The following is a 27,661-nucleotide window of genomic DNA, read 5'->3' on the forward strand; positions in this document are numbered from 1 at the left end:
TAGGTAATGCAGTGGATAAAGCACTGGTCTTGGATTCAGGAGGACCTGAGTTCAAATCCAGCCTCAGACACTTACTAGCTGTGTCACCCTGGGCAAGTTACCTAACCCCCATTGCCCACAAATTGCTACACAAGACTAAGAAACAAAATAAAATGGAGGTAATCATAACTCCTTCTTCCCAGGGTTGTTGTTAGTCTCAAATGAAATAGTATTTGTAAAGCACTTTGCAAAGCAAAGACACTATATAAATGTTAGCTACTATTATTATTCTATGCTACATGTGATGACTCAAATGCTGAATGGAATCAAGAGGATATTAACAGGAAAATTAGCAGAGAAAACGGTTGAACTTGCCACATGATCAACTGACTTTATGGGCCTTGCTGCTAATATCTTTCCATAACTAGAATGCTTTTACTCTTGTCAAGTATATTAAAAAAACAGACCTTCTTTAAGAAGAAATTCGATGTTTAAAAAGATGTGATGTGAAAAAAAGGATGTGATGCTGAAAATAGAAATCGTTAAGAAACCTTTAGGTACTTAATCACTTTCTGGTATGGAGCAGACTGAGCCAATCTTAGCATCCTAAATGTAGACTTATCCATAAACATAAGTTTATAACTAATATGGAATGTCCATATTCCAGCTGTTGGCAGAACTCAAATCATTTATTTCCTAACCCCTTCCATACCACTGTTTCCCCCATATTCATCATAACTCAGCATAAAAGATCTCAAATCCCAAGAGTCCTCATTTATTCTCAAAAGTAAACAACATATATTAATCAAATAATTCTAGTGGAGTAGGTGCAACAATGCATGTGAACACACAGCATTCTTTCCCCCGTCTCTAGGCCTTCGTGTTGGCCATAACCAATGTCTGCAACATACTCCCTATTCATTTGTTTCTTAGAATCCTTAGAAACTTCCATTTGTATATTGAGACTTTTCTGATCCTGGCTTTTTTTTTCTCTGATTAAGGGGATAATGATAACACCTACTTGATAATAATAACACCAGGCTGTTGTGGTGTATATACTCTGAGATGTTGATTGGTTTTACTGAACTTTTTTTTTTGCCGGGAGGGGGGGAGGTTGTGAGGCAGTTGGGGTTAAGTGACTTGCCCAGGGTCACACAGCTAATAAGTGTCAAGTGTCAGAGGCCGGATTTGAACTCAGGTCCTCCTGAATCCAGGGCCCGTGCTCTATCCACTGTGCCACCTAGCTGCCCCTTGAACTTTTATTTTTTAACCTTTGTTGTAAGGTAAAGCACAAGTAGGAGAGTGGGAAGGAGTGTTTTCAGAAATAAATATAATGTAAAAATAAAAGGCATCAACATAAATTAAGGTTTCCTCTGGCTTTGTGGTATTATAACAGGGAACTCAGAAAGTTAGAGGATCATAGCTATTAAAGGGAGTTCAGAGCTCGACCCACCCAACCCATGGAAACTGAGGCCTAGAGATATAAAGTGTTTTGCCTTAGCTGACAAGCTCCTTTTTGGGATAGCAGATGGGAACAGACTAGATGACCTCTGGAGTCCCTTCTCTAAATCTATGACTCAATCTGTATGATCAGTTATAAGTCATCACATAATCTCCTTGAACCTCAGTTTCCTCATATGTAAAACAAGGATCAAATAGCTTTCGAAGTCCCTTTCAGCTGCCTAGGAAGGAAGGAAATACGCATTTATTAAGTACTTACTATGTGTCAGACATTATCAGATATGATCTCATTTGATCCAACAACCCTGGGAGTTACGAGCTATCACTCTATCCTCACTTTACATTTGAAGAATTGAGATAAACAGTGACTTGCCCAGGGTCACACAGCTAGTAAGTATCTGAGGCTAGATTTGAACCCAGGTTTTCCTGACTCCAGGCTCAGTGCTCTAGCCATTGTGCCACCTAGCTGCCTTCTAGACTTCACCTGTGTGTCGTGGGTCCTGCCTAATGCCTACCTCCTGAATGGTAATCAGTGGCTATCCATTGGCAGTTATGGCTGTATTCAGAAGTCTTCTCTTTCTATTCCCAGAGATCCTTCACTATTACCTGGACTGTTCTGCTGGATACATAAACCCCTTTCAGCAGGTGAGTAGTTTCCTGGCGATAAGCTATATTTTTCTGAGGCCAGATTTATTTTCTTACATACCCAAACCATAGCATCATGGGAAGGGGAGAGCTTTGGGTGTTTCTGTCAGATCTCCAGCAAGTCTGGCCACAAAAACATCCTTTCTCCCTTGTTCCAGTTCTGTATGCAGAGGGAAGGCACTCACAGACTAGGCCAGCTTGGCCTTGCCCCCCGCCCCAAACCCCATTTGAATATAAGGCTCTTAGATCTCAGAAACTTGATTGTGCTCCTGGTGAACAGCAGAGCCGCAGAAGGTAGCAGGAGGTCTCTGTGCTGCCCAGGGAAGGCAAACCTGAAGGGAACCTTGGGGACAAGCCAACTTCTCCCTAAGGGAACCTTCCCTTGTACTGAATCCTAGCTTGATTCCTCTAGGCTGACATAACCTTTCCTCAGAAATGGCCATTGCATTTCTTATGATGATCTTTGCCTGTCATGTGAAATGTGGAGGGAGCCCTGGCTGCTGGGTACCAGTGAAACAGCTAATGGGATTGCCAGAGGGATGAGTTGGCTCACAAACTTGCTCTGAGCCCCATCGTATGCTGAGATTAAGGTCCTGCAAGAAAAGAAATTGATGATCACTTTCGGTAGCAAGGAAAGTTGAATACTGCCCATAGATAGGTCTTAGCAGTGAGCAATAATGAAAGGGAAATGGAGAGAACATAATCAAATGTATTTGAAAAGCCAGGGCACACCAAATACTGGAGTCAGGCCTCCCCATTCAACAAAAACTACTAATAAAATCCAAAAGCCATAAGGCAGAAATTAGGCTTAGCTTGACCCATCACACAGTATGCCCTAGTAAGCTCCATAAATGACCTAAATATAAAAGGTCAGGTGGTAAATTGGAGGAGAGGGAAGTCAGTACCTTTCACTACTGTGGATAGAGGGAGAATTCTTAACTAAACAATGAATAGAGATGATCACTAAAGGAAAATGGACAATTTCAATTACATCAATTTTGAAAAAACTTTTGGAGAAGCAAAATCAACACTGTGAAAACAAGAAGGGAAACAACTAAGTGGGGAAAAGGGAATAGAGAACAAGAGGGAGTCTGATACTCCTGGTGGTAATAATATTACTAACTACAATTTTTTCTTAGTGGGGAAAGCACTTTTACATCTTTTATTGTATTTGGTTGTGTCAATCCATAACATTAGATAGGGCAGGTGGCATTATACCCATTTCACAGAAGAAAACAGTCTCAGAAAAGTTAGGTGACTTGTGGACAGCTAGGTGACGTGGTAAGTGTGCTTACCTGGAGCCAAGTTGACTCGAGTTGAAATCCCATCTCAGGCATTTACTTAGCTGTGGGTGACCATGGGCAAATCACTTAACTTCTGCCTGTATCAGTTTCCTCATCTATAAAATGGGGACAATAATAGCACCCACCTAGCAGGGGGTTTTTCGAGGATCCAGTGAGATAGCATATATGGCACTTTGCAAACCTTAAGCACTATGCCAGTCATCATCATTATTATTATAGCTAGCATTTATATAGTAGCTACTGTGTCCCATGCACTGTGCTGAGTACTTTATAAATATCTTATTGGATCCTTGCAACAACCCTTCAAGGTAGGTACTATTGTATCCCCACTCTACAGATAAAGAAACTGAGGCAAACAGAGGTTAAGTGGCTTGCCCAGTATCACACAGCTAGTAAAGGACTGAGGCCAGATTTGAACTCAGGTCTTCCTGATTTCAGGCTCCACGCTCTCTCCATCACACCACCCTAGCTATCTATCATTATTGTTGCTGCTGCTGCTGCTGCTGCTGCTGCTGTTTTTATTTTAAGGGGCAGAGTAACTGGCTCCCAGTTCAGTGTTCTTTCCACTGCCTTTGTTACTTTCTGAGAATTGATTAGTTGGCAACCAGCTAAGTACAAGAAGGTCAGGAAAAGACTGATGGGCCCATAGTGGCAAACCCATTAGCTGGGCAGGGATAGACCACCACATCACACTTTCTTATTGCCCTTTGAGGGATGTTTTGGGAGATGCAATCCCAGGTGTAGAAAGTGAGCAGGCCCAGGGTTTGGGGCATTGGCCATGAAGAAGTTTATCCTTCCCTCTGTGGGAAGGCCTTTCAGCTAAGGCCTGGGGAAGGCAGTTGGGAAGGGGCTGAGGGCAACTTTTTCCCACTGGGGACTGAGCAGTCCACTTTTGTACTGAACAGAAGCTATCTGGGAGTCACAAAGCCCTGGTGGAAATGCAAGATGATGTTCTGGAGCTCTTGAGGTCTGCCCTTAGAGAATACCCCACTTCCAAGGTAAGAGTTGGGAGAGGCTCCTGTGGTTTCTTCAAACCCTTTGCTCCTGAACAGGGCATCCAAACTCCCTCTCTAAACCTCCACACTCTGTTTTTGACTGTCATTTTTTGGTGTTTGGTTTATTCAGCTGATGAGGCCATGCTCAGGGGTTCCATTCCCAAGGACTGAGCTAGTTAATGTCATTCTGCTTCACAGCCATCAGCTTCATTCCTAGACATAGTTCACGTCTTCATTGGCCTTGAAGAAGTTTGGGTGAGAGGGTATAGATGGGTTAATTATAACTGGTGTAGGGGGGAGGAAGTCATTCTAGTCCCAAACCCACCCCTAATAGACAGGGGGGCATCCCCTTTGGGTCTGAAGGTGGTTGTATTTTATTATTCTTGCCCTGTTATTTCCAGGATTACCTGATACGCATCCAGGAAGTTCTGAATTCCACAGAGATCAATCTACAGCATTTGACTGCCTTGGTGGATTGCCGCAGCCTGCATCTGGTGAGTGCCCATTAGGGAAGACTTCGCAGCATCCGACTAGAGCCTGGGTGTTACATTTAGGAGAGCTGTGGAGAAGGTGTGGCGGGTGAGACAAAAAGCAGAGTCATCTAGAATGTATGAGGGCTTCTTGGAGCTCTTGGTGGTTCATTTGAAAGCATTTTTAACATCTTAAGCCCCAAAGATTTGGGGTTGGGGTGGTAACAGTAAGTACCAGAGATGGAAAGAGACTAAATGGTCAGAAGGTTCTGGAACATAAACCTGTCATATAGGCTTAAGAATGGCTGCTTGCCGGAGCAGCTAGGTGGCACAGTGGATAAAGCACCGGGCCTGGATTCAGGAGGACCTGAGTTCAAATTTGGATTCAGACACTTGACACTTACTGGCTGTGTGACCATGGGCAAGTCACTTAACCCCCATTGCCCCACAAAAAAACAAAAACAAAAACAAAAAGAATGGCTGGTTGGAGTCCTGGTTAATATTTGTTTGGAGTCTGGAATCATGGAATTCTTTGTTTTGTTTTGTGTGTGGGAGGGGTTGGTTTTTGTTGTTGTTGTTGTTGTTTTTTGGTGGGACAGTGAGGGTTAAGTGACTTGCCCAGGGTCACACAGCCAGTAAGCGTCAAGTGTCTGAGGCCGGATTTGAACTCAGGTCCTCCTGACTCCAGGGCCGGTGCTCTATCCACTACGCCACCTAGCTGCCCTGATAATTCACTTTTGAAGTGGTGTGTGGGGCATAGTAGTGGACAGAGAGCCAGCCTTGAAGTCTGGAAAACCTGGGTTCAAGTTTTACTTCTGACACATATAAGCTGTGTGACTCTTTCTTCTCTTACTGCCCCAGACTATAAGATTCAGAGCAAGTGTCAGTCTGCATTGGGAGAGAGAGTTTTCTTGTTGGGAAGTCCTTGTACCAGGCCTGAAATCAGGTCTGGTCCAGATAAAAAACTATAAACCCATTTAGCACTTGAATATTTATAGAGATTGGTAGTATTCTTTTTGTTTTTGTTTTTGTTTTTGTTTGTTTGTTTGTTTGTTTGTTTTTGGTGAGGCAGTTGGTGTTAAGTGACTTGCCTAGAGTCACACAGCTAGTAAGTGTGTAAAGTGTCTGAGGCCACATTTGAACTCAGGTCCTCCTGAATCTAGGGCCGGTGCTCTATCCACTGCGCCACCTAGCTGCCCCAGTATTCTTTTACAGATGAGGAAACTGAGGGTCTGAGAGGTTGTGCCTTGCCCAGGATCAGACATCTAGCTGTCCATTTGGATAGACCAGAAAAGAGAGAAAGATAGCTCAGTCAAGACAAATAGCATGATCAAAGGCCCAGCAGAGCTTGGAAGGACTCATAAATTGGTATGATGCTCTCTGCTCCTTTGTTTTTAGAAGGGGAAGATTTCTGATCCAGCCCTGGATCAAATAGCTGTGGTTAAAATAACAGACTGGGGGGCAGCTAGGTGGTGCAGTAGATAAAGCACTGACCCAGGATTCAGGAGGACCTGAGTTCAAATCCGGCCTCAGACACTTGACACTTACTAGCTGTGTGACCCTGGGCAAGTCACTTAACCCTCATTGCCCCACAAAAAAAAACACACAACAAATAAATAAATAAACAAATAAAATAACAGGCTCATGCCACATCCATGTTGCATCTGAGCATGCTTAGATCTTGGGCTGCGGTTAGTTGGAGAGGGACCTACAAGATCATAGGATGTCAGAGCTAGAAGCAACCATAAAGTCCATCTAGTCCATTTTCTTTATTTTTGTTGTTCAGTTGTTTCAGTTGTGTCTGACTCTCCATGACTCCATTTGGGATTTTCTTGGCAGAGATACCAGAGTGGTTTGCCATTTCCTTCTCCAGCTCATTTGACAGATGAGGAAACTGAGGCAAACAGGGTTAAGTGACTTGGCCAGGGTCACACAGCTAATAAGTGTCTGAGGTTGAATTTGAACTCATGAAAATGAGTCTTGGGGGCAGCTACGCGTCACAGTGGATAAAGCGCTGGCCCTGGATTCAGGAGGACCTGAGTTCAAATCTGGCCTCAGACACTTGACACTTAGTAGCTGTGTGACCCTGGCCAAGTCACTTAATCCTCATTGCCCCACCCAAGGGGTAAAAAAAAGATGAGTCTTCCTGATTCCAAACCCAGTACTCTATCTACTGGGCCACCTAGCTACCCCATTTTTACAGAGGCCCAGAGGAGGCACAAGGTCAAACAAGCAGTTTAGTGGCAGGGTAGGAGTTTTTGAATCTGAGTTCTTTGACTCCAAATCCAACACTTTGCTAGTACTCTAATGCAAGAGAGGTTAATTTCCTGCTATTGTTCTCCTCTGTCAAAATTGCCTTTCTCCACAATCCCTAGAATATTTCCACCAAGCTGACCCTATTGCCCTTTCTTAGTTGTCTTTGCTTGGAGTCATAGCTGCTACAAGTATCACTCAAAATGGATTTGACACAATCGCTATGGCCTTGAAGGGGGCAGCTATGTAGTTCAGCAGATAGAGTGCTGGGCCTGGAGTCAGGAAGACCTGAATTCAAATCTAGCCTCAGACAGTTACTAGCTGTGTGACCCTGGGCAAGTCACTTAACCTCTGTTTACCTTAATCCACTGGACCAGAAAATGGCAAACTACTCCAGCGTCTTTGCCAAGAAAACCCCGTGATCATAAAGAGTTGGACAAGCTTGAACAACTGAACAACAACAAATAGGGCTTTGAAGATAATTCCAGCTACACGAGACTAAGAAACAAAACTTTCAGGAGGGGCTCTAGACCAACATGGGTCTTAGGTACTTGGGACCGTTAGTTTTAGAGAAAAGCTGGTTTGGCACAACTAAGAGTTCTGTTGGTTCTGCCCCCCTGTAGGATTACGTCCAGGCTCTGACTGGCTTCTGTTACGATGGAGTAGAGGGTCTCATCTACCTGGTGCTTTTCTCTTTTGTCACGGCCCTCATGTTCAGCTCTATCGTGTGCAGTGTTCCTCATACCTGGCAGCAGAAAAGGTAGGAGAGGGGAGACCTGGAGGTTAACACAGGGGAAGGACTGTGCCAAGGTGTGGGCATTTGTGTTATTTGGAGGTAAAATCCCACCTTCTACAGAAAACATTTCCCAAACCTCTTAATTCTAGTGCTTTCCCTCTGTTTTATTCTCTACTTATCCTAAAAATAACATGTTTGCATATACTTATATTTGGTTCGTATGCTATCTTACTCATTAGATTGTGAGCTCCTCGAGGGGCCAGGGACTGTCTTTTGCCTTTCTTTATTTCCCTAACACTTAGCCCGGCACATAGTAGGTGCTTAACTAGGATCCCTTTAGTATTCAATGAAATAGAATCCTTTTGTTCTGACTTGTCAATAAGTTAGGCTATAGATGTCCCAGAGGGCCCTGAGCAATTAACCTAGCAATCTCTACCCAGAAGAGATACTAATAAATTCACCCTCAAAAAGGCCTTTTAAAGGCAAATACAGATAAACAGAGATGGAGTTGAGGACTGCAAAGTAGAGACAACCCTGAGACACTCCTCTATAAGAAAAGACAGTCAAGATACTGGCCTCCTCAGAAGCAAATAGAATTGGGTGGGGTGAGTGTGGGAGGAGAAAGAGGAAACGTCCCCTTGGTCCCTATTTTAAGAGGAGGAAATTGAGGTTAGTCCAACTTTAGTTGTAGGAGAATTAATTTAAAAGAACTAATGGTGAGAAGGCTGTTATTTCTGTCTTCAAATATTCAAAGGCTTGCTTATCTGGAAGAGGGAATGAGACTTATTTCGATTTACTCCTTGGACAGAAATAGGACAGATGGGTGGAAGGCACAGTGGGGATAGATTTTGGCTCAATATAAGGGATTTTAGAAGATTGCCCCCAAATGGAATGAGTTGCTTCAGTAGGTAGTGAGCTCCCAGATACTGCAGCTGTTCAAACTGTGGGTTACTTGTTTAAGGATATTATATAGGAGAGTCGTACATGCAGAAAGGATTCAAGATTGCTTTGGGGGGGGGGCAATGAGGGTTAAGTGACTTGCCCAGGGTCACACAGCTAGTAAGTATCAAGTGTCTGAGGCCAGATTTGAACTCAGGTCCTCCTGAATCCAGGGCTGATACTTAATCCACTGTGCCACCTAGCTGCCCCCCTAGATTGCCTTTTAAGGTGGCATAATGGGATAGAGAGATAGCCTCACTCTTTCTAAGAGATGGGTTCTGGTCTCACCTCTAGAACCTGCTAGTAATTACCCTGGACATTACTTTACTTCTCAATGCTCCAGGCAGCTCTAAGACTGTAAATTGAAGCTAGAGCACCAACTTGCATTAGTACAGGGAATTTCCCTACAACAATTAAATCACAATTAAAAACCCTTTCAACTCCAAGATTTAAAGATTCCATCTGGGAGATGTTACTAAAATATTAACCTGGCATTGTTAGGTCTTGCCTGCCACCTGCTGACTAAGTGGAATATAACATGGGGACCTGTCGAAAAGTACTAATAATCCCATATATTTGTATTGTACTTTTTAGCATTCAGATAATTTTTAAATTTCAAATTGGATGTTCTGTTGGCATCTTGGACATGTCTAAAGCGGAACTGATCTCCCCCACCCCAGACCTTTCCCTCCACTAAACTTCTCTCCTTCTGTCAAGGATGCTACACCACCCTTCTCAAATCAGCCCTACGCTCTTTGATCTCACATATCTGGTTATTTGCTGAATTTCATCGATTCTTCCTCTACAAAATCTCACATCTATCTTCATTCCACTCATACAGTTCCCACCCTACGTTAGGTCCCTATAACCTTCTTTCTGAACTATTGCAGTGTCCTTCTCATTGGCCTCCCTGGCTCATCTCTTTAACAGCAGCCAAAGTGATATTCTTAAAGCACATTATCTGATCATATTTATTGACTGATGCTCAATTAATTTCAGTAACTACTCTCTCTGTCATTTAAAGTCCTCAGCAAATTGGCTCCGACCTATTTTTTTAGATTTATTGTACATTCTCCTTTCAAGTACTCTGTGACCTGACCCAATTGACTGACCTTCTTGATGTCTTTCACACATGACCTTTCTTTTTGTGAGGCAATGAGGGTTAAGTGACTTGTCCAGGGTCACACAACTAGTCAAGTGTCTGAGGCCGGATTTGAATTCAGGTTCTCCTGAATCCAGGGCTGGTGTTTTATCCACTGCGTCACCTAGCTGCCCCGACATTTCTTCTCTCACCTCTTTGCCCAGGCTGTCTCCCATGCCTGTTATGCATTCCTTCCTCACTTCAAACTTTTTCTTTTTTAAAAAAAACTAATATTCTATTCCCCCATTACATGTAAAAACAATTTTTAACATTCATTTTTATAAATTTTTGAGTTCTAAATTCTCTCCCTCCCTCTCACCCCTCCCTAGCTTATTGAGAAGAGAATAATTTGATAGAGCAAAAATGATACAGACTCTTAGAATCTTCAGTTTCCTTCATATATTAATGTTCATATGCTATGTACTACATGAAGCTTTTTCTACTTCCCATAGATGTATGTGTATTTCCCCTCCCCTTACCAAAAAAAAATCTTTCTTGTATTGGATTTTAGGAGAAATTAATAATAATAACAATAAAGATAATAAATGGGGGGGGGCAGCTAAGTGGTACAGTGGATAAAGCACCGGCCCTGGATTCAGGAGGACCTGAGTTCAAATCTGGCCTCAGACACTTGACGTTTACTAGCTGTGTGACCCTGGGCAAGTCACTTAACCCTCATTGCCCCGCCAAAAAAATATAATAATAATAATAATAATAATAATAATGAGGATAGTTAACATTTATATAGCATTTACTATTTGCCAGTCACTGTGCTAAGTGCTTTATAAGTAAGATCCCATTTGATCTTTGTAATAACCCTTCAAGGTAGGTGTTAGTATTGTCCCCATTTTAAAAACAAAATGAACAGAAGTTAAGTGACCTGCCCAGGATCATACAGGTAATAGGTGTCTGAGGTGGGATTTGAACTTGGGTCTTCCTGATGGCAGATCCTGTTCTTTATCCACTGCACCACTCAGATAATAGGTTCTATTTTGGACATGTTGAATGTATATGTGTGCATACATGCACATATATGTATACATACATGTGTATATGTGCCTACACATGCATCCATACACATATTTATATCTGCTGTGTTCGCTTGTGTACATCTTGTCTGCCCCCAATGGAATGTCAGCCACATAAATAAGGACTTCACCTTGGATTATACTGGCCTAGCAAGGTTTGTGGTCCATAACAGATGCTAAATAAATGGGTATTGCTTGGATTTCTCATTTGATCCTCTTAATAACCCATAGGGTACACAAGGCAGGTGGTAGTCTCTCATTTTTAGGCCTAAGACCAAGAGATATGAAGTCATTTGCTTTGCTCAGGTGCTTTTGTGGTGACTTCCCCATTCCCAGGCAGGGCTAGAATAAGCCAGTGTCTGTGAGTTTTCTTGGTTGTATGTTGGATAGAGATGTGGGAAGGGTAATCGTAGGCAAGTACAAATCCAGTGGAGAGAGAACTCATGAGAAGGTTTGCCAGGAAGCATGTGCTTGCTATGTTTGAAGCACCGTGCTAAGTAAAAGTGGTCCCTGCCCACACATCCAAGTGAGGAAGACAACATACCAACAACCATGGACATACAAGATGCACACAGAGTAAATCAGAGGTTATCTCAGAGGGGAGGCATTAGCAGTGTGGGAGGGAGAGTGGGAAAGGCTTCCTGCAGAAGGTAGGGATTGAGCTGAGTGTTAAAGGGAGGAAGGAAGGAAATGAGGAGGTGGAGATGGAACATTCCAGGCACCAGGGAAAATCAGTTAAAAGACAGAGTTGGGAGAGAGAATGTTGCATTTTACAGGATGTGGAGAGGAATGAAACATAGAAGACTAGAAAGGTAGGAAGGGACCAGATTGGGAAGGACTTTAAAAGCAAAAGACAGGACTTAATTTTTTTTTTTTTTTGTGGAGGGAATTATTGAATAAAGAAGTGACATGAGCAGATCTGTGCAGAAGATGAATGGAAGAGAGACTGGAATTTAGATGGGAGACCAACTGGAAGTCTATTGTAATACTCCAGGTGTGAACTACTAAAGGCCCGGTTATTGGCAGTGCCAGGGGAGAGAACAGGGTATATATGAGTGATGTGTTGTGAAGGTGGAACTGGCAACATATTGGATATTTGGGGTGAATGTGAGTGAGGAGTTGAGGATGATGTTTGAGGCAAGCCAGGTGGCAACTAGTACAGTGCCTGGCACACAGTAGGCACTGTATTAATGTTGGATATTATTGTTATGGTACTTAGGTGGCACCGTGGATTAGAGCGCTGGGCCTAGAGTCAGGAAATGTTGTTCAGTCATGACCCGACTCTTTGTGACCCCATTGAGGGTTTTCTTGGCAAGCATTCTGGAGTGGTTTGCCATTTCCTTCTCCAGCTCATTTTATAGGTAGTCACTTAACTTCAGTTTGCCTTAGTTTCCCCACAAAAATGGGTATAATAAGAGCATCTACCTTGCAGGGTTGTTGTGAGGATCAAATGAGATAATATTTGTAAAATAGCACAATGTCTGTCACATATGATGATGCTGTGTAAATGTTCTCTTCTCTTCCCTTTAAATTTTGAGCCTTAGTGACTGGGAAGAGGAGTGAGGAAGAGGGGGAGATATTGGGGGAAAGTGAGTTCTGTTTTGGATGTATCGAATTTAAGATATCTACAGGACATCCAGTGTTAGATACCCAGTATTGGTGACTGGAGGTCTGAAGAGAGGTTAGGGCTGGATAAATAGATCTGAGAATCATCTGCATAGAGATAATAATTCAATCAATGAGAGGTTGAGGAGATCACCAGACCAAGGTAGTATAGAGAAAGAAGAGAAGAGAGTCAGGGGCAAAACCTTGAGTAAAGATTGATCAAATCAGCTGAGGAGAGGTCAAACAAGTAGCCATAAAACCCTGAAAGAGGCAGTCTCAACAACTCAGAGAGAAGAGAGTATTGGGGGAGAGGGGGGTGATTGATGTCATTTTCACCAGCATAGAAGTCGAGAAGGATGAGCATTGAGAAAAGACCTCGGGTGACTTTGGAGAGAGCCATTTTCAGTTGAATGATGAGTTTGGAAGCTAAACTGCAGAGAATTTAGAAAAGAATAAGAAGAGAAGAAGTAAAGGCATTAATTTTAAATTTAATATTTTATTTTCCCCCCAATTGCATGTAAAAAATTTTAATATTCATTTTTTAAAAATTTGAATTCCAAGTTTGTTCCCTCTTTCCCTCTCCTTTCCTCATTGAGAATGCAAGCAATTTTACATAGGTTATGCATGGTAGGCACCAATTTTAATTTAATAGTTTATTTTGTTTTGTTTTGTTTTGTTTGGTGAGGCAGTTGGGGTTAAGTGACTTGCCTAGGGTCACACAGCTAGTAAGTGTTAAGTGTCTGAGGCCAGGTTTGAACTCAGGTCCTCCTGACTCCAGGGCCGATGCTCTATCCACTGTGCCACCTAGCTGCCCCTTTTAATAGTTTATTTTGCCATCATATATCCTTCAGAATCGTCTTGAATCATTGCATTGAGGCACCATATTTAAATGGCTTTCTCAAGGAGTTTAGCCTAAAAAGCGAGGTGACATGTAAAATGAAACAAGAAATGGATCAAGTAAGGAAGAGGAGAGATGTGGGTGTGTTTGGAGGCAGCAGGGAAGTATCCAGTAGACCGGGAGAAAGTGAAGATTAGTGAAAGAGTAGAGATCAAGGGGCAGTTTTCTAGTGAAGACAGAATGTAATGGGATCATTTGCGCATGTAGAGGGGTTTGCCTTGCTAAGGAAAAGGGCCACCTCTTAAGTGAGATGGCCAAAGGAAATAATGGAAGAAGACATATGAGTGATGTAAGATAAGCTAGAAGGGAGGAGTGAACTGAGTTTTTTCAGTGAGATAGGAAGACTCTCGGTTGAAGGGGTGGTGGTGTGAATTCTATGACAGGTTTGAGGAGGGATGAATAGGTCTGTAATAGCTGCTATGTTCAGTGGGATAGTGAATTGATTAGGAATATGTAAAACCTTGCTGCAGTGAGGGCCCATTTGTGATTATGTAGCATAAATTTGGAATGGAGCACATCAGCATGATTTCATGATTTTCTCAGGCTTCATTCAGCAGTAAGTACAAGAAGGAAAGTGAAGGCAGAGGGTCTTAGGAGTAATGCAAGGTTGGGGCTTAGCAAGGCATGATGAGTGAAAAGAGGACAAGGGACTCAAACACAGACTTGAAGTGATTCACCAAAGGGTGAAGCTAAGGAAGAGAAGAGAGGGTAGCCAGTGTAGGGGTGATGGTCCAGGGAAGAAATGAAGGGTGGATAGAGTAGAGGTCATGGTGAGGAAGAACAATGTTAGGGATGGTAAGGTGGAGGGAGATTTGGAATGATAAAAGCTTATAATCAAATAAAGGAATTTCAGAGTTTATAAACATGGAATTGGAAGGGAATGGTGGGAAGATGTAAGAAACGAGGGAGTGAAGAGGTAGAAACAGAGAAGATATTTGATGTAATATCTGCCTTATTTCCATGTCCTGAATAAACCTAGATCCAGAGTATAGCCTGTGCAATGTTGAAGTTGGGAGAGAACTTAGACACCATCTAGCTCACGTTAGATGTGAGGAAACCGATTGTGAGGAAGGGGAAGTTTTCCCAAGATGGACTAGCTTCTAGCTTTCCCCCAAACTGGCACTATCTAAATCCACTGATTTGGAGACTGTCCTCTAAAGCAGGGCTTCTTAAACTTTTACCATTCACGACCCCTTTTTGCCTGAGTTTTTACACGACCCTGGGTATATAGGCATATAAAATAGGTATGCATAACCTTTGACTGTTGACAAATTTTTCACCACACACACATTTAGTTACAGGACCCCATATAAGGTTGCGACCCACAGTTTAAGAAACTAGGCTCTAAGAACCAGGAGAACATTGTACACAGTATCAGCTGTGATAGACTTAACTCTTCTCAGCAATACAAGGACCCAAGATAATTCCAAAGGACTCATGAAGGAAAGGGCTCTCCAAATCCAGAAAAAAGAACTGTGGAATCTAGATGCAGATTGAACCATACTGTTTCTACTATTTTTTTTTTTGGTTTTGGTTTTCTTGAAGTTTTTCCTTTTTGTTCTGATTCTTCTTTCACAATATGACTAATGCAGAAATATGTTTAATGTGATTGTACATATATAGCCTATATCAGATTGCTTGCTATCTTGAGGAGGGAGGGAAGGGGAGGAGGGAGGGAAGGGAAGGAGGGAGGGAGAAAAATCTGGAACTAGAAATCTTATAAAAACAAATGTTGAAAACTATCTCTACGTGTAACTGGAAAATAATAAAATACTTTTATGGTAAAAAAAGAAGCTAAGCTCTAAAGCAATAGTAACAAACTCAAATGGAAAAGGATCCCTGCTGCTTATACATGGACTTAGAAAACCACAAATTAACATTATCTATGTTGTATTGTATTTTTATTTATCTGGTTATATGTTTCCCACTTACATTTTAATTTGGTTCAGGCTGAATTCAGGAATGTTGGAGAGGGGGGAGAGAGCAGGAATTTGACACCTCTGTTCTAAAGTGCTTTTATTCACAAATTCAAAAAAATGGCCTTTCAAACATGAACTAACTGGGAATGATATAATTACCTTGTATTTATTTATTTTTATTTATTTTTTATTTTTTTTAGGGGCAATGAGGGTTAAGTGACTTGCCCAGGGTCACACAGACCTTGTATTTATTTTGAATCTATCTTGAATACATGTGCTCTTGTATATACAATGTTGTGTCTCTCAATAGAATGTAGGTTTCTTGAAGAGAGAGAGAGAAAGACTATCTTTATATCTCTGTTGCTTGGCATGGTGGCTGTCACCAGGCTTAAATCTGTATTCAGCAAAATGAAAGCCATTATTAGTTGTACAAATTCTGTTTTGACTAAGTATGTCCCACTCCTTCTGTAATTAACATTTGGAGTCTACGTTTGAAATGCTTCACAAACTGTTTTCTTTTACATGCGGTTTGCATGAGTAAAGTCTATCTTTAAATTTAAAAAAACACACCGTAGAAACTTAATGTATGTTTTTTGATCGACCAGTTGATGCCTCCAAGGAAAACAAGAGCCAGGCCTTCCAGTTCTAGTCTTTTGTCTGCTGTCAGGCCTTTTCCATTCTGACCACCCATCTCCTCCCTCACTCTCCCGATGCCCTTTTTTTCATCTAGGGCTGCTGATGATGATGGGGAAGAAGAGTCTGCAGCTCCAGGAACGAGGCAGACCCATGACAACCTCTATCGGGTACACATGCCCAGTCTGTACAGCTGTGGGAGCAGCTATGGCAGTGAGACCAGCATCCCTGCGGCAGCACACACAGTCAGCAATGCCCCTGTCACGGAGTACATGTGAGTTGATAGGGCAGAGCACTCACTCCCTACACCCCTCCCCTTTCCTTACCACGTCCAGAGTTTGGGGTATGAGGCAGCATAGTCTCCTGAACTAACAATCCTCCCTACCTCTAACTCTGGGGCCTGGGCTCAAGACCTGACATTTAGATAGTACTTTCAGGTTTGCAAAGTGCTGGACATATTCTTTCCTCGTCTGATCTTCCAAACAATTCTGAGGGAGCTGCTATTCTTGTTCCATTTTTCAAAGGAGGAAACTGAGGCTTAAAGAATTAAGTAACTTGCCTGGAGTCACACAGCTAGTAAAAGATTTCAGGCAGGATTTGAACACAGATCTTCCTGACTCTGAGTCCCACACTCTATCATTGTACCACCTGTTAACATTGCTGATGGTATATCTAATTATCCCTTGAATGTACATCAAGGGGCATTCATGTGGGACCCAGAAAGAGCTGGATATGGAGGCCAGAGACCTGGTGCTGTTTCTGGCTCCCCTGTACTATGTGAAGGGAAGGACTAAATGATCCCTAAAGTTCCTTCTAGCTCTAACAAGCAGCATCCTCAAAGAATTAAAAGAGAGGAATATATTGAGAGTTAAAAGGAATGCTAAAACAAATGATATAGATAAAAGGGAGAGGGAGGGAGAGAAAGAGGGGGGCAAGTAGAGGGAGAGAGAGAAAGAGGAAGGGAGTGAGAGGGGGAGGAGGGAAAGAGAGAGAGGGATAGGAGAGAGAAGAGAAGAGAGAAGAAAGAGAGATCTTAAGATCTGGACCCCAAAGATCTGGATTTGAATCCAGGATATATCTCTTACTAGCTGTGTGACCATCAAAAAGTCAATAAACCTTCTGAACTCCAATGACCTCCTATTTATATGAGGATAATAAGCCATGAGCTACCTATTTCACAGGTTAAAGAAAACCTAGCATCGACTGTAAATTGCTGTTCCAATGAGGCTGACAAAGGAATAGGACTGTGCTGAGTCTTGTCATCACTGGGGGCTCAATTGAGCGGTGACAGGACCTGCTCCCCCCTCTCCCTGCCGTCCAATTGTTCCAAATCCATGATGGAAAATCTTGACCAAATACCTAATGAACTAAGCAGAGCCAAGAAAACTACATATGTGATGACTTCTGCAGCCCAAGTGGCAAAAACAACCTCCACAAAACAATAAACAATGAAGGCTACAACATTGCAAAGAACAGGCTTGATCCCAGAGAAAAGATAGAAGATCCTTTGCTGAGGCGCTGGGGGGTGGGGTCCACTGATGTGTAGACCCTTACCTAGAATGTTAGATTTTTTTCCCCAAAGTATTTGCTAGGTTTTGCTGACTTATTCCCCTCTTTTTTCCTTTGTTTTTGTTATAAGAGATGGGTCTCTGAGAAGGGAGAGGGAGAGAGTTTTAAAAATAAGTTATTGGGGGTACGGCTAGGTGGCACAGTGGATAGAGCACCGGCCCTGGATTTAGGAGGACCTGAGTTCAAATCCGGCCTCAGACACTTAACACATACTAGCTGTGTGACCCTGGGCAAGTCACTTAACCCCAATTGCCTCACTTAAAAAAAAAGTTACCGGGGCAGCTAGGTGATGCAGTGGACAAAGCACCTACCCTGAATTCAGGGGGACCTGAGTTCAAATCTGGCCTCATACACTTGACACTTACTAACTGTGTGACCCTGGACAAGTCACTTAACCCTCATTGCCCTGCCAAAAAAAAAAAAAAAGTTATCAATGACAATATTTGTGGGGCGGGTGGGGGGGTGGGGGTGGGAATGGGGTTATTAAAATACTTGGTTCTGGTAAAGCAGGATCCTAAGTGCCCAAGGGAATAATAAAAATCCTCCTTTTTCCACAGTTGTGGGGTATGGGAAGGGGGAATCCCCCAGAGGTCCTACAGGGTCATAGTTAGCTCACACAAGTTCACATTCTTGTCCTTTTCCACAGGAGCCAGAATGCGAATTTCCAGAACCCTCGATGTGAGAACACCCCTCTGATTGGCCGAGAATCCCCACCGCCTTCAGTAAGTCTAACTCTACCCAGAGCATTAAAAGGCAGAGCAGAGGCATGGGCTGAAGCCTCTGGCACACCTAACCCTAGGGAGCACCAGTTGTGTGTGCCCCCATATTTGTACCCAAGGTTCTACATGATGGTCAACCCAAGGCCTCCATCCAGATTGCCCATGGAGGCCTCCAGATTAAGGAAAGGCCAACTCTGTCTCTGGCTTTCTCTCTTCTGGCTTGTCTTTTGTTCAGTTGTGGTTTTATGTCTTGGGGAAAGCAGCGATTAGAAAGGTTCCATGGGAAGCTCTTTCCCCAAGAGCATCTGTGAAAAGGGCTTTGATACCAGGGGAAGGGAGGAGGGTTCTGACAAGGCTCTGGTCTCCAGTTGGGAGGTGCCAAATTCCTTCTTGAATTGGAGTTTATTTCTTCTCACATCTAGGCTCAGACAGACAGCTCTGAACCTGAGGGCACTGGGCCTAGTCATAGACCCAGTAAGTGTCAGTTTAAATGCTGAGCCATCCCTGGCAGGGTCTGTTGTGCTTAAGATGAGCCTCAGGAACATGAGGCCTGATGGTCAGAGTGTAGCAGGCTCTTGGGGGAATATGAGGTCTTGGAATAAATAATGGCAGCAGCCTGTGGCATGGTGAGTAAATGGGGAATAGAGGATGCTTGGGTCCTCTGCATGGACCCCAAAGGGCTGGGGAAGATAGGACACAATCCATTCTCCCCCTCTTTCTCAGTGATACCATCCTGGTCCTGCCTTCCCCTCTGGAGAAGGGGAAGTTCTTCCTTTCTCAGCCTCATGACTTCTATGGCCACCAAGACAAATGGGTTTTTCTCCACAGGCTTGCAAGTCTCATCTGATGACTTAGGTGGTTGGTCATGAATATCAAAATATAGGTGAATGTAAGTTTTGGGGCCTGGGTTGGGGCGGGGGAGAGATGCTGACATCTGGACAGACAGGGAAGAAGCCCCTGGATTTCAAACAAGGTGGGTTAGAGGGTCTTTTCCCAGGAAGGAAGCATCACCTCCAGCCCTCGGGAAGAAGTAGAGGACCTTGAAAAGGGCCTGAGTTTTCCACTTGGTAGAGTGGACCTGGTCATATTCTTTTCGTTTTCCAAGTCAACAAATGTCAGGAAGACAGGACAGACAACCCCTCCCCAATCCCATCTACATAGATCACCAGAGTCATCCAGGCATTCCACTCATTCATTCATTCAACAAATATGCTGAGTATCTGCCATGTGCCCTGGACTGTAAGCTATAAAAGAAGTAAGTATATGATGGGGCCTGCCCATTGGGAGCTTCTAGCCATCTGGGCAAAAATGGGACAGTTAAATGATAATATATGATGAAGGACCAGAGTGAGTGGGACAGATACTGTGAGAGCTCCTGGAAGAGAGAGCTCGGTGGTAGGCAGGCAGGTAGATGGGTAGGCAGGTAGAATAATCAAAGAGGGCTTCGTGGAGAAGGGAAACGTTGTTGGGTCTTTGGAGGTCTTGGTAAGATCTCCTAGGCAGTGGGGGCAACTAGGTGGCACAGTGGATAAAGCACCAGCCCTGGATTCAGGAGGACCTGAGTTCAAATCCAGCCTCAGACACTTGACACTTAACTAGCTGTGTGACCCTGGGCAAGTCACTTAACCCTCACTGCCCCACAAAAAGAAAACAAGCAAACAAACAAAACAAAGTTCTCCTAGGCAGAGAAGAGAGGAGGTGGTCAGAGTCCAGTCCAAGCCCCTGCAGCATGGGCAGTGTGACATTTCAGCAGCCTCTCCCTCTGGAGGGGAAAAGGAGAGATGGAAAGAAGCCGTTCCCCACTGGGGCAATGCTGCAGTGACGCGTCTGGATGATGGCTGAGTCTGTTCTGGTTGTCTTCTCCTGCTCTCTCCTCTTTCCCCTCTGCCCCCATCATTCCTGTCCTCCTTCCCTTGTTCCTTCTGTCCTCCCCCCCCTCCCCATTCCCGCAGGGGGTCTGCACCCTCCTGCCCATCACGGACCCATCTCGCTTGCTCTGTGTTTTTCATGCCGGTTGAGGCTGCCCTCTCTTTTTTCTCTCTCTCCTGCGACATCACAGCTATATCTGGCTGCCTTGGACAATAGTAGCCATATGAGCTGGCAGTTTAAGCCCTCGGACAGTTCAAGGACGTACTGGTAACAGCAGCGCCCTCAAATGAAACAGGTACTGAAATAAGGTCCTTCTCGCGCCACCTCTCCCCATCCCTGCACTGTCTTCCTTCCTCCCCCTCCTCCTCCTCTGCCTTCTCCCCTTTCTGGCCAAAGCCTTTACTTTTCACCTTTACTTCCATCCCCACACCTTCCTCCTCCACACCCTTCCCACCAGGGGCAAAGCCCATTGTGAGACTCAGCCAGTGATTGGCTAAGGAGGCAACAGCCACCTCTGGGTCCCAGGCCCCAGCTGCCTGTGAGCCTGTTGGCTTTCAGGGCACTTAGTCATGCCCTCTCCTTCCACCTTGTGAACTGCCACTATTGTCCTCACTGTGAGAGAAAAGGCCCCTTTCCCCTGAGGACCTGTCAGTCGTCATCTTTAGGGATCAGATGGAGACTGATTTCTACCCTGGCCCCATTACCCCAAGTGGCCCCCATGCTAGACCTACATCATCAGTGCTATGCTGGTAAAGATTTAAGAACCAGTTCTCCATTGAGCAGCTAGGTGGCACAGTGGATAAAGCACCGGCCCTGGGTTCAGGAGGACCTGAGTTCAAATCCGGCCTCAGCCACTTGATACTTACTAGCTGTGTGACCTAGGGCAAGTCACTGAACCCTCATTGCCCCGCAAAAAAAAATTAAAAATAAAAATAAATAAGAACCAGTTCTCCAAATAAACAATGACAGTTCCTCAACTACAACCACCACACACAGGCATCAGCACTTTCTTAAGTCTAGACAATTAGCAAAACAATAAATCAAACCCTGACTTGTGCTGTTGGCCAAGTCCAGCTGGCTCTAGCCCTATCTCTACGTGTCACCAAGGAAGGGCTTCCCTGACCCACATAGTGGCTGACTCTGGAAGGTTCTCTATACACCCTTTCTGTGTCTTAAGCACCTGGAAATTATATATCCCTCTTTTTAAAAGCAGTGGGAGCTCCCTAACCCAGCCCAATACTGAGGCTTATTTCCTTTCTCCTGTGGGCCTCCCTTCTCTGACAGAAGCCTTTCTAGGTCCCTCAGAAGGGCCAAAGGAAGCCTCCCCCCAGTACCAGATGAGGACACAGTGGGAGAAAGTGCTTTATTCAAGCCCTCAGATTTTCCTCAGAGTTGTCCCAGATGCTGCAAAAAAAGGGAGCATTTTTTCTGTCTATAATCCTATAACAGAAATCTCTAACATCATCTCCTCTTAGAAATTATGATGACATGTGTTGGGTCTGGAATCAGGAAGACCTGAATTCAAATCCTGTTTCAGACACATATGTAGTTTTGTGACTTTGGTCAAATCATAAAGCCTTTCTCAACCTCACCTTCCTCATCTGTAAAATGGGGATAATAATAACACCTACCTTCCAAAGTTGTTGTGGGAATCAAGGAGTCAACCTATGTAAATCTCTTTGCAAACCTTAAAGCATTGTATAAATGCTAGCTGTTGTTATTACTTTGAACAGTGGGATAGCACAGACTTCATTCAAAAAAGTTGTAAGATCCACAAAAAAATTTTTAAGTAGTTGTGATAAATTCTAACCAAACCAAGAATTAAAAACAAAATAATTCCTACTAAGAGAAATATTTTGGGACTAGCTAGGTGGTTCAGTGGATAGAGCACTGGCCCTGGAGTCAGGAGGACCTGAGTTCAAATGTGTGACTCTGGACAAGTCACTTAACTCCAATCCTCCCTAATCCAACCACCAGTATGCTCCTGTCAACTTCTCCCTGCCAGCATCACCCAAACCCCCCCCCCACAAATAAATGAATAAATAAATAGATAGATAAATGAATGAATGAATATGTAAGTAAATAGGTAAATAAATAAATAAACGAGTGAATAAATAAAAAGGATGGCCAAGTGAATAAATAAATAAGTAAATAAACAAATAAATATATGAATGAATGAATAAATGAGAGAAAACTTTCAAGCTAATCTCTCCAAACCCCGTGAAATCTCAACAAATCCATCCTCCCTGTGAATTCTGCCTCCCCCCCACCCTCAGACTCCCAGTTCATGACTCTGGCCTCTTCTACCATGCAAACTCCCTTTGTTCCCAGTACCCAGGGAAAGAGAGAAAGGGACTGTTCCAGGCTCTTGTGACTCAGTGGGATCAGCTGGATGTTATCTCTCAGAAAACCTGAGCCAAGGGCAAGTGAGAGAGAGAGAGAGAGAGAGAGAGAGAGAGAGAGAGAGAGAGAGAGAGAGAGAGAGAGAGAGAGAGAGAGAAAGAACAAGAACCTGGTAGGGCAGCTGCTGGGAGATAGGTGGGCCTTCCCCCTATAGTTGGTGGGGGTGGGGGGGAAGGGTTGGTGTTGGTGCCATACTAAGTCACTGTCCGTGTCATATTGCCCATGTGTGTGTCAGAAGGTCTGAGTTGCTCCTTCTCCACTGTCCCTCTCCTTAATTCTCTCCTTCCTCTGCTCTCACCTCCCTCTGGATGCCATGGTCGCCTGCTTGGATTGCATCTTGGTTTGGGGGCTCTGCTGGGTTGGGGGGCTCTCGAGGACAGGGGCTCCCCAGCTCCAGGGCACCTGGAAGTGGAGCATGGGCAGGAATGCCAAGGCCCGGCCTGCCCTCTGCATGCTGCTGGTGCTTTGTGGAATGACCTGGCTCCATTCTTCCTTCCCCTTACCACTCCCTATACCATCTGCTGTGAGTGCTTCTGGCTTCTTCCTTACCCCACAGGTGCCCTTGGCAGTGCCTGGGCAGAGCTGGGTACTATCCCCAGCCCTGCTGTGATGGGCATGTTCTCTTCAGACTGGTCTTATATAGACTTAGTCTGTCTTCACTTGATAAAGCAGCCACCTCTAACTACTGGGCTAAGAGTGGGGAGACCTGTGTTGAGTCCTGTCTCTGCTTTATGTGACCTAGAGCTAGTTTCCTTATGCCTCAGTGTTCTTTTCTGTACAATGGAGATGATGCTTCTTGGGGAGTATTTATGAGAACAAAATGAAAAAGAAATAGCTGTGAAAGCACTTTTGGAAAGTTATAAACTCCCTGTAGGGATACAATAGATTATTGGATTCGCTTTATTACTGGTGAAGGAGGCTCCATTTAGAAGCTTCTCATTTTATGCATGCACAGAGACCCCCTTTGCCCTTGGCTTCATGTTATAGTCCATGATTTATGTTATAGTCCATGTTATAACCTTGTGCAAGGGAGGGCTGAGAGCCAGCTAGACTGAGAAGTTCCCACAGAGAGGGTACTAGCTGGTGGTTGTAGGGCTAGGCTTTCATGGGGATGTTTTCCCTTGCCCAGTCTAGAGCTGCTATTCCCTACATGGGTTGTAGCCTGTAGACATCATGAGTCACGCAAAAACACCCACAGGAGGTCCCTGCGCCAGCTGCTGGCCTTTCTGTCTCTCTGGTTTCCTCTTCACTGTGCCTGGAGTACTTGAATACCCACTCACCCTATCACCCATCATCCCAATGAGACAATTGAAGTGAGGGACTCTGGGGGTGACTTCATGGCCCTGAACAACTGAGTTATTTAATTCAGGAGTGTCTATCTTGTTAGGCTTCTTTGATCCAGAACTGCTCACAGGTAACAAAGTGATCTGTTATGAACTTAGCTTCATCCTTTGTGCCATTCAGCAGAGATGTAGTTGAAGGAGACTCAGGAAGAAAAGGGAAAAGTAGAGATCATAATAACCCTACAAGACCACATCATCCCTGAGTCACCTCAAGCAGACTTGTTGCAGGTTTGACCTCAGAGCACACTTCTGAGTGGGAACAGGAGGTTTCATAGGTAGGTTTTCCCCATCTTCTCAGGGTGGGGTTCTGTCCTATAGCTGAGGAAGTTGGATTGTATCCTTGGGACTTCTATCCATCCATCCACCCATCCACCTATCCACCTATCCATCCATCCATCCATCCATCCATCCATCCATCCATCCACCCATCCATCCATCCACCCATCCACCCATCCATCCATCCATCAAGTGTTTACTAGTCGCCCAGTAGCTCTTGCCACATAATTTTGTTAGAGATGGGAGAGTCAAGTCCAACCTCCAATCTTTTAGTTGCTAAAGCATAGACGGTATCAAAGTCTTCTCTGGATCCTGGATATCTAACTCTGGGGGAGTTAATCTTGCCTGTTTTCTCCACCCTTCCATGAATCTGCTTTACAATGACTTAACAGACGGGAGGTAGAGTTTCTGGTCTTGTTTGTTTGATTTTTGTCTCATGGACCTAACACTTCCTCCCTTTCCCTCATTTGTGGGCCTTTCCTTGCAGACGTTGTTTAGGGGACATCATTTTTGACCAACTTCTGGACACATGTAGCCTTGGGTTCCTTTCCTCCCAGATCTGCCGTATCTCATTGTGGGTCCATCCTCCTCTTGCTTGGGAGCAACTTCCATGGCCACCAGGAAGGACATCTTGTCTCCTGCTTTGGGGAAATACCATTTCTTCCCCACCATTTTCATTGACCCTGAGAAAATTAGATCTGAAAGAGACCTTAGGGTCATCCAGACAAAACCCCTACTTTACTGGAGCAGGATTCAAATGCTTGATCTCAGTCCCTTGGTTATTTCTCTAGTTGTAAAGTCTTCCAATCATGGAGATGAGGGCATCCACTTCACCCTCAACCTTCATGAAGCAGACCTGCCAAATGAAAAGTGTTTAGGGCAGCTAGGGGGCACAGTGGATAAAACACTGGCCTTGGATTCAGGAGGACCTGAGTTCAAATCCAGCCTCAGACACTTGACACTTACTAGCTGTGTGACCCTGGGCAAGTCACTTGACCCTCATTGGCCTGCAAAAAAGAAAGAAAGAAAAGTGTTTAGGGGGGTTTCTTCTGTGCTAGTTTTGAGTACCCTTAGATTTGTTCCCTACTTCTTCATCTCTGACTGTAATCTAAAAGGAATGATTTTATCTCTTCGTCTTTCCAGTAGCCCCTGTGCTATGTGGTCTCTTCTTTAATTCGACACACCTCCACAAGCCTTGAAAGGGCAGTTTCCTGCATGGGCTGCCAACTACCAGTATGGTCCTGTCACCTTCTCCCTGCCAGCAGCTATTTCCTAAACCTTGCTCCCACTTGGGGTGATGCTCAGTTTGCTTTGAGAAACAGATTCCTTTGACCTTTGTCAAAGTGAGTGACTATCTGGCCCTGGTTTGTTAAGGGCTTTCCTCCTGCCTGAGGGTAAATTGAGTTGGGGGTGGGGGGGCCTTATCTATAAGAGGTTTCTTCCAGCATTCTAGTCTTAGCCTGTCTCTACAGGCTGGTGTATGTGACAGAGGAAGGGGCTGGAGAAAACTTTACACCAGGGGTTAGAACGTTATCAAAGCCTTGGACCTGGAACAAGAAGCCAGGGGGAGGAGTGACTTCTTGGGGCACTAGCTGACAGTTGTGTCCTGCTTAAAAGATATATCTGTGATGGATTGGGGGGGGGGCGGTTATCCTCCAAAGGATCTTTCCCCTTTTCTTTTTCTGATGAGATCTTTTTAGGAATAATCAATCCCAGGAGGGACCTGGAGAATATGGAAGAATCCTCAGCCTAGCCACTCTGAATATGGCTGGATCCCTCAAAGAGTGCCTTGGGCAATGTGTATGCATTCCTTTGCCTACAGACTTCCCCTATGCCCTCAGTCCGAGGGCCATGTGATGGGGGAGGGGGGGGATGGCCGTGGGGGGGTGGGAATGGCTAAGACTTAGAGTGGGAAAGGACCTCTGTGCTCATCTTACCAAACACACCCCTTTTATGGATGAGAAAACTGAGGCCCAGAGCAATTAAGTTACTTTCCACAAGATCCCATTGGTAGCAGATAATAGAGTGGATATTTGAATCCAAGTCTGTCTATGGAAGCCCTCCTCTCCTCCAGGAAATCCTAGGAGAACCTAAGACAACCTTGATTGTAGACTCAAATATGAATTTTACCCTTAGAAGCAGGGTTCCTAACCTTATTTTGTGTGCCATGGACAGACAATTTGGCAGTCTGGCAAAGCCTGTCAACCCCTTCTCAGAATAATGCTTTTAAATGTATTAAATTAAATATATAGGGTTAGAAAGGAAGGGGCAGCTAGGTGGCACAGTGGATAAAGCACTGGCCTTGGATTCAGGAGGATCTGAGTTCAAATCCAGCCTCAGACACTTGACACTTACTAGCTGTGTGACCCTGGGCAAGTCATTTAACCCTCATTGCCCTGCCCCCCCCCAAAAAAAAAGGAAGGAAGGAAGGAAGCCAATTATGTTGAAATACCATTGGCAAAATATTTTAAAAGTTCTCTGATTTCTTCCTTAGAATGATTTTATCTGTCTCAAGAAACATGAAAAGTAAGCTTTACTTACTTTCTACATCTGAGGAGGCTGGTGCGGACTCACTTTATCTAAGGAAGCAAAGAACTTGGGCAAATCACTTAAAGTCTCTGGCCTCAGTTTCTTTCATTGTAAAATGAAAAGGGAGGTAGATGAAAGAGATGATCTCTGAGATCCATTTGAACTTCGGCATTTTTCTGTAATTTTATGGCTTATTCAGAATTTCTGGGTGTTCCCTAACCTGAGATCACTCACTGTCCCTTGAAGGATTGTGAAAGCCACCTGATACCAAATGGCAGGAGGAATGTCCCCCTCCTCCCATTTAAAGGCTAGAGCAGTACTAGGTGCTAAGTCAGTGTTTCCTCTCAAGCAGGCTCACTGCTTTAGGAGGCTAGTTATATTCCTATTCCAGTTCCACCTACATCTATGCCAACCTCAGCACCTGGGTAGGGAGGGGCGGGGAGGAGGAGGAGGAGGGGAGAGAGAGAAAAAGAGAAGGGGGTGGGGAGAAAGATGGAGAGAAGAGAGGGAGGGGGAGAGAGATGAGGGAGGGGGAGAGAAAGGAAGAGATGGGGAGGAGGAGAGAGAGAGGGATGGGGAGAGGAAGAGAGAACAAGGGAGAGAGGTGGGAGGAGAGAGAGAGAGGGAGGGGGAAAGAAAGAAAGAGCTAGTGGGGTGGGGTGGCCTCTGCCATATGGTGCTAGAACCCCAGTCTTTCACTTGGGAGACAAAACACGGCCTTTTGTCCTTCAGGCTTACAGATTACAAGTTGCCTCTAGAGAAACATGGCCTAATGGACAGAGAACTGGACTTGGAATGGGGAATAGTGGAGTTAAAGCCCCTAACTCTGGTATTTCCAGGCTGTATGACCCTGGACAAGTCACTGCTCCTCAGTGCTCTGGACAGTTCTGATAAGGTGCCAGCCTTCACTGATAGAGGGGGTTTCTTTGCCTGCTAGTCTCCGATAC

At 44.4% G+C, this 27,661-nt stretch overlaps 1 protein-coding gene across 2 annotated transcripts in view; it reads left to right on the forward strand.

Annotated features, from left to right (window-relative positions):
- The window catches only part of TTYH3 (tweety family member 3), a 184,521-nt gene that overhangs the window by 150,373 nt on the left and 6,487 nt on the right, over positions 1 to 27,661 (forward strand). The window contains exons 8-14 of one of the 2 annotated variants that reach the window (XM_043979855.1): positions 2,030 to 2,085; positions 4,295 to 4,387; positions 4,786 to 4,878; positions 7,731 to 7,867; positions 16,104 to 16,280; positions 18,222 to 18,297; positions 20,354 to 20,458. In XM_043979855.1, coding sequence (XP_043835790.1) covers positions 2,030 to 2,085; positions 4,295 to 4,387; positions 4,786 to 4,878; positions 7,731 to 7,867; positions 16,104 to 16,280; positions 18,222 to 18,297; positions 20,354 to 20,434 — 713 coding nt within the window. In that variant the 3' untranslated portion in view covers positions 20,435 to 20,458. The remainder of the gene's footprint in view (positions 1 to 2,029; positions 2,086 to 4,294; positions 4,388 to 4,785; positions 4,879 to 7,730; positions 7,868 to 16,103; positions 16,281 to 18,221; positions 18,298 to 20,353; positions 20,459 to 27,661) is intronic. The other variant, XM_043979856.1, reaches the window with a different exon arrangement.

The sequence above is a fragment of the Dromiciops gliroides genome, chromosome 1 (genome assembly GCF_019393635.1).
Source record: "Dromiciops gliroides isolate mDroGli1 chromosome 1, mDroGli1.pri, whole genome shotgun sequence".
Taxonomy (NCBI): domain Eukaryota; kingdom Metazoa; phylum Chordata; class Mammalia; order Microbiotheria; family Microbiotheriidae; genus Dromiciops; species Dromiciops gliroides.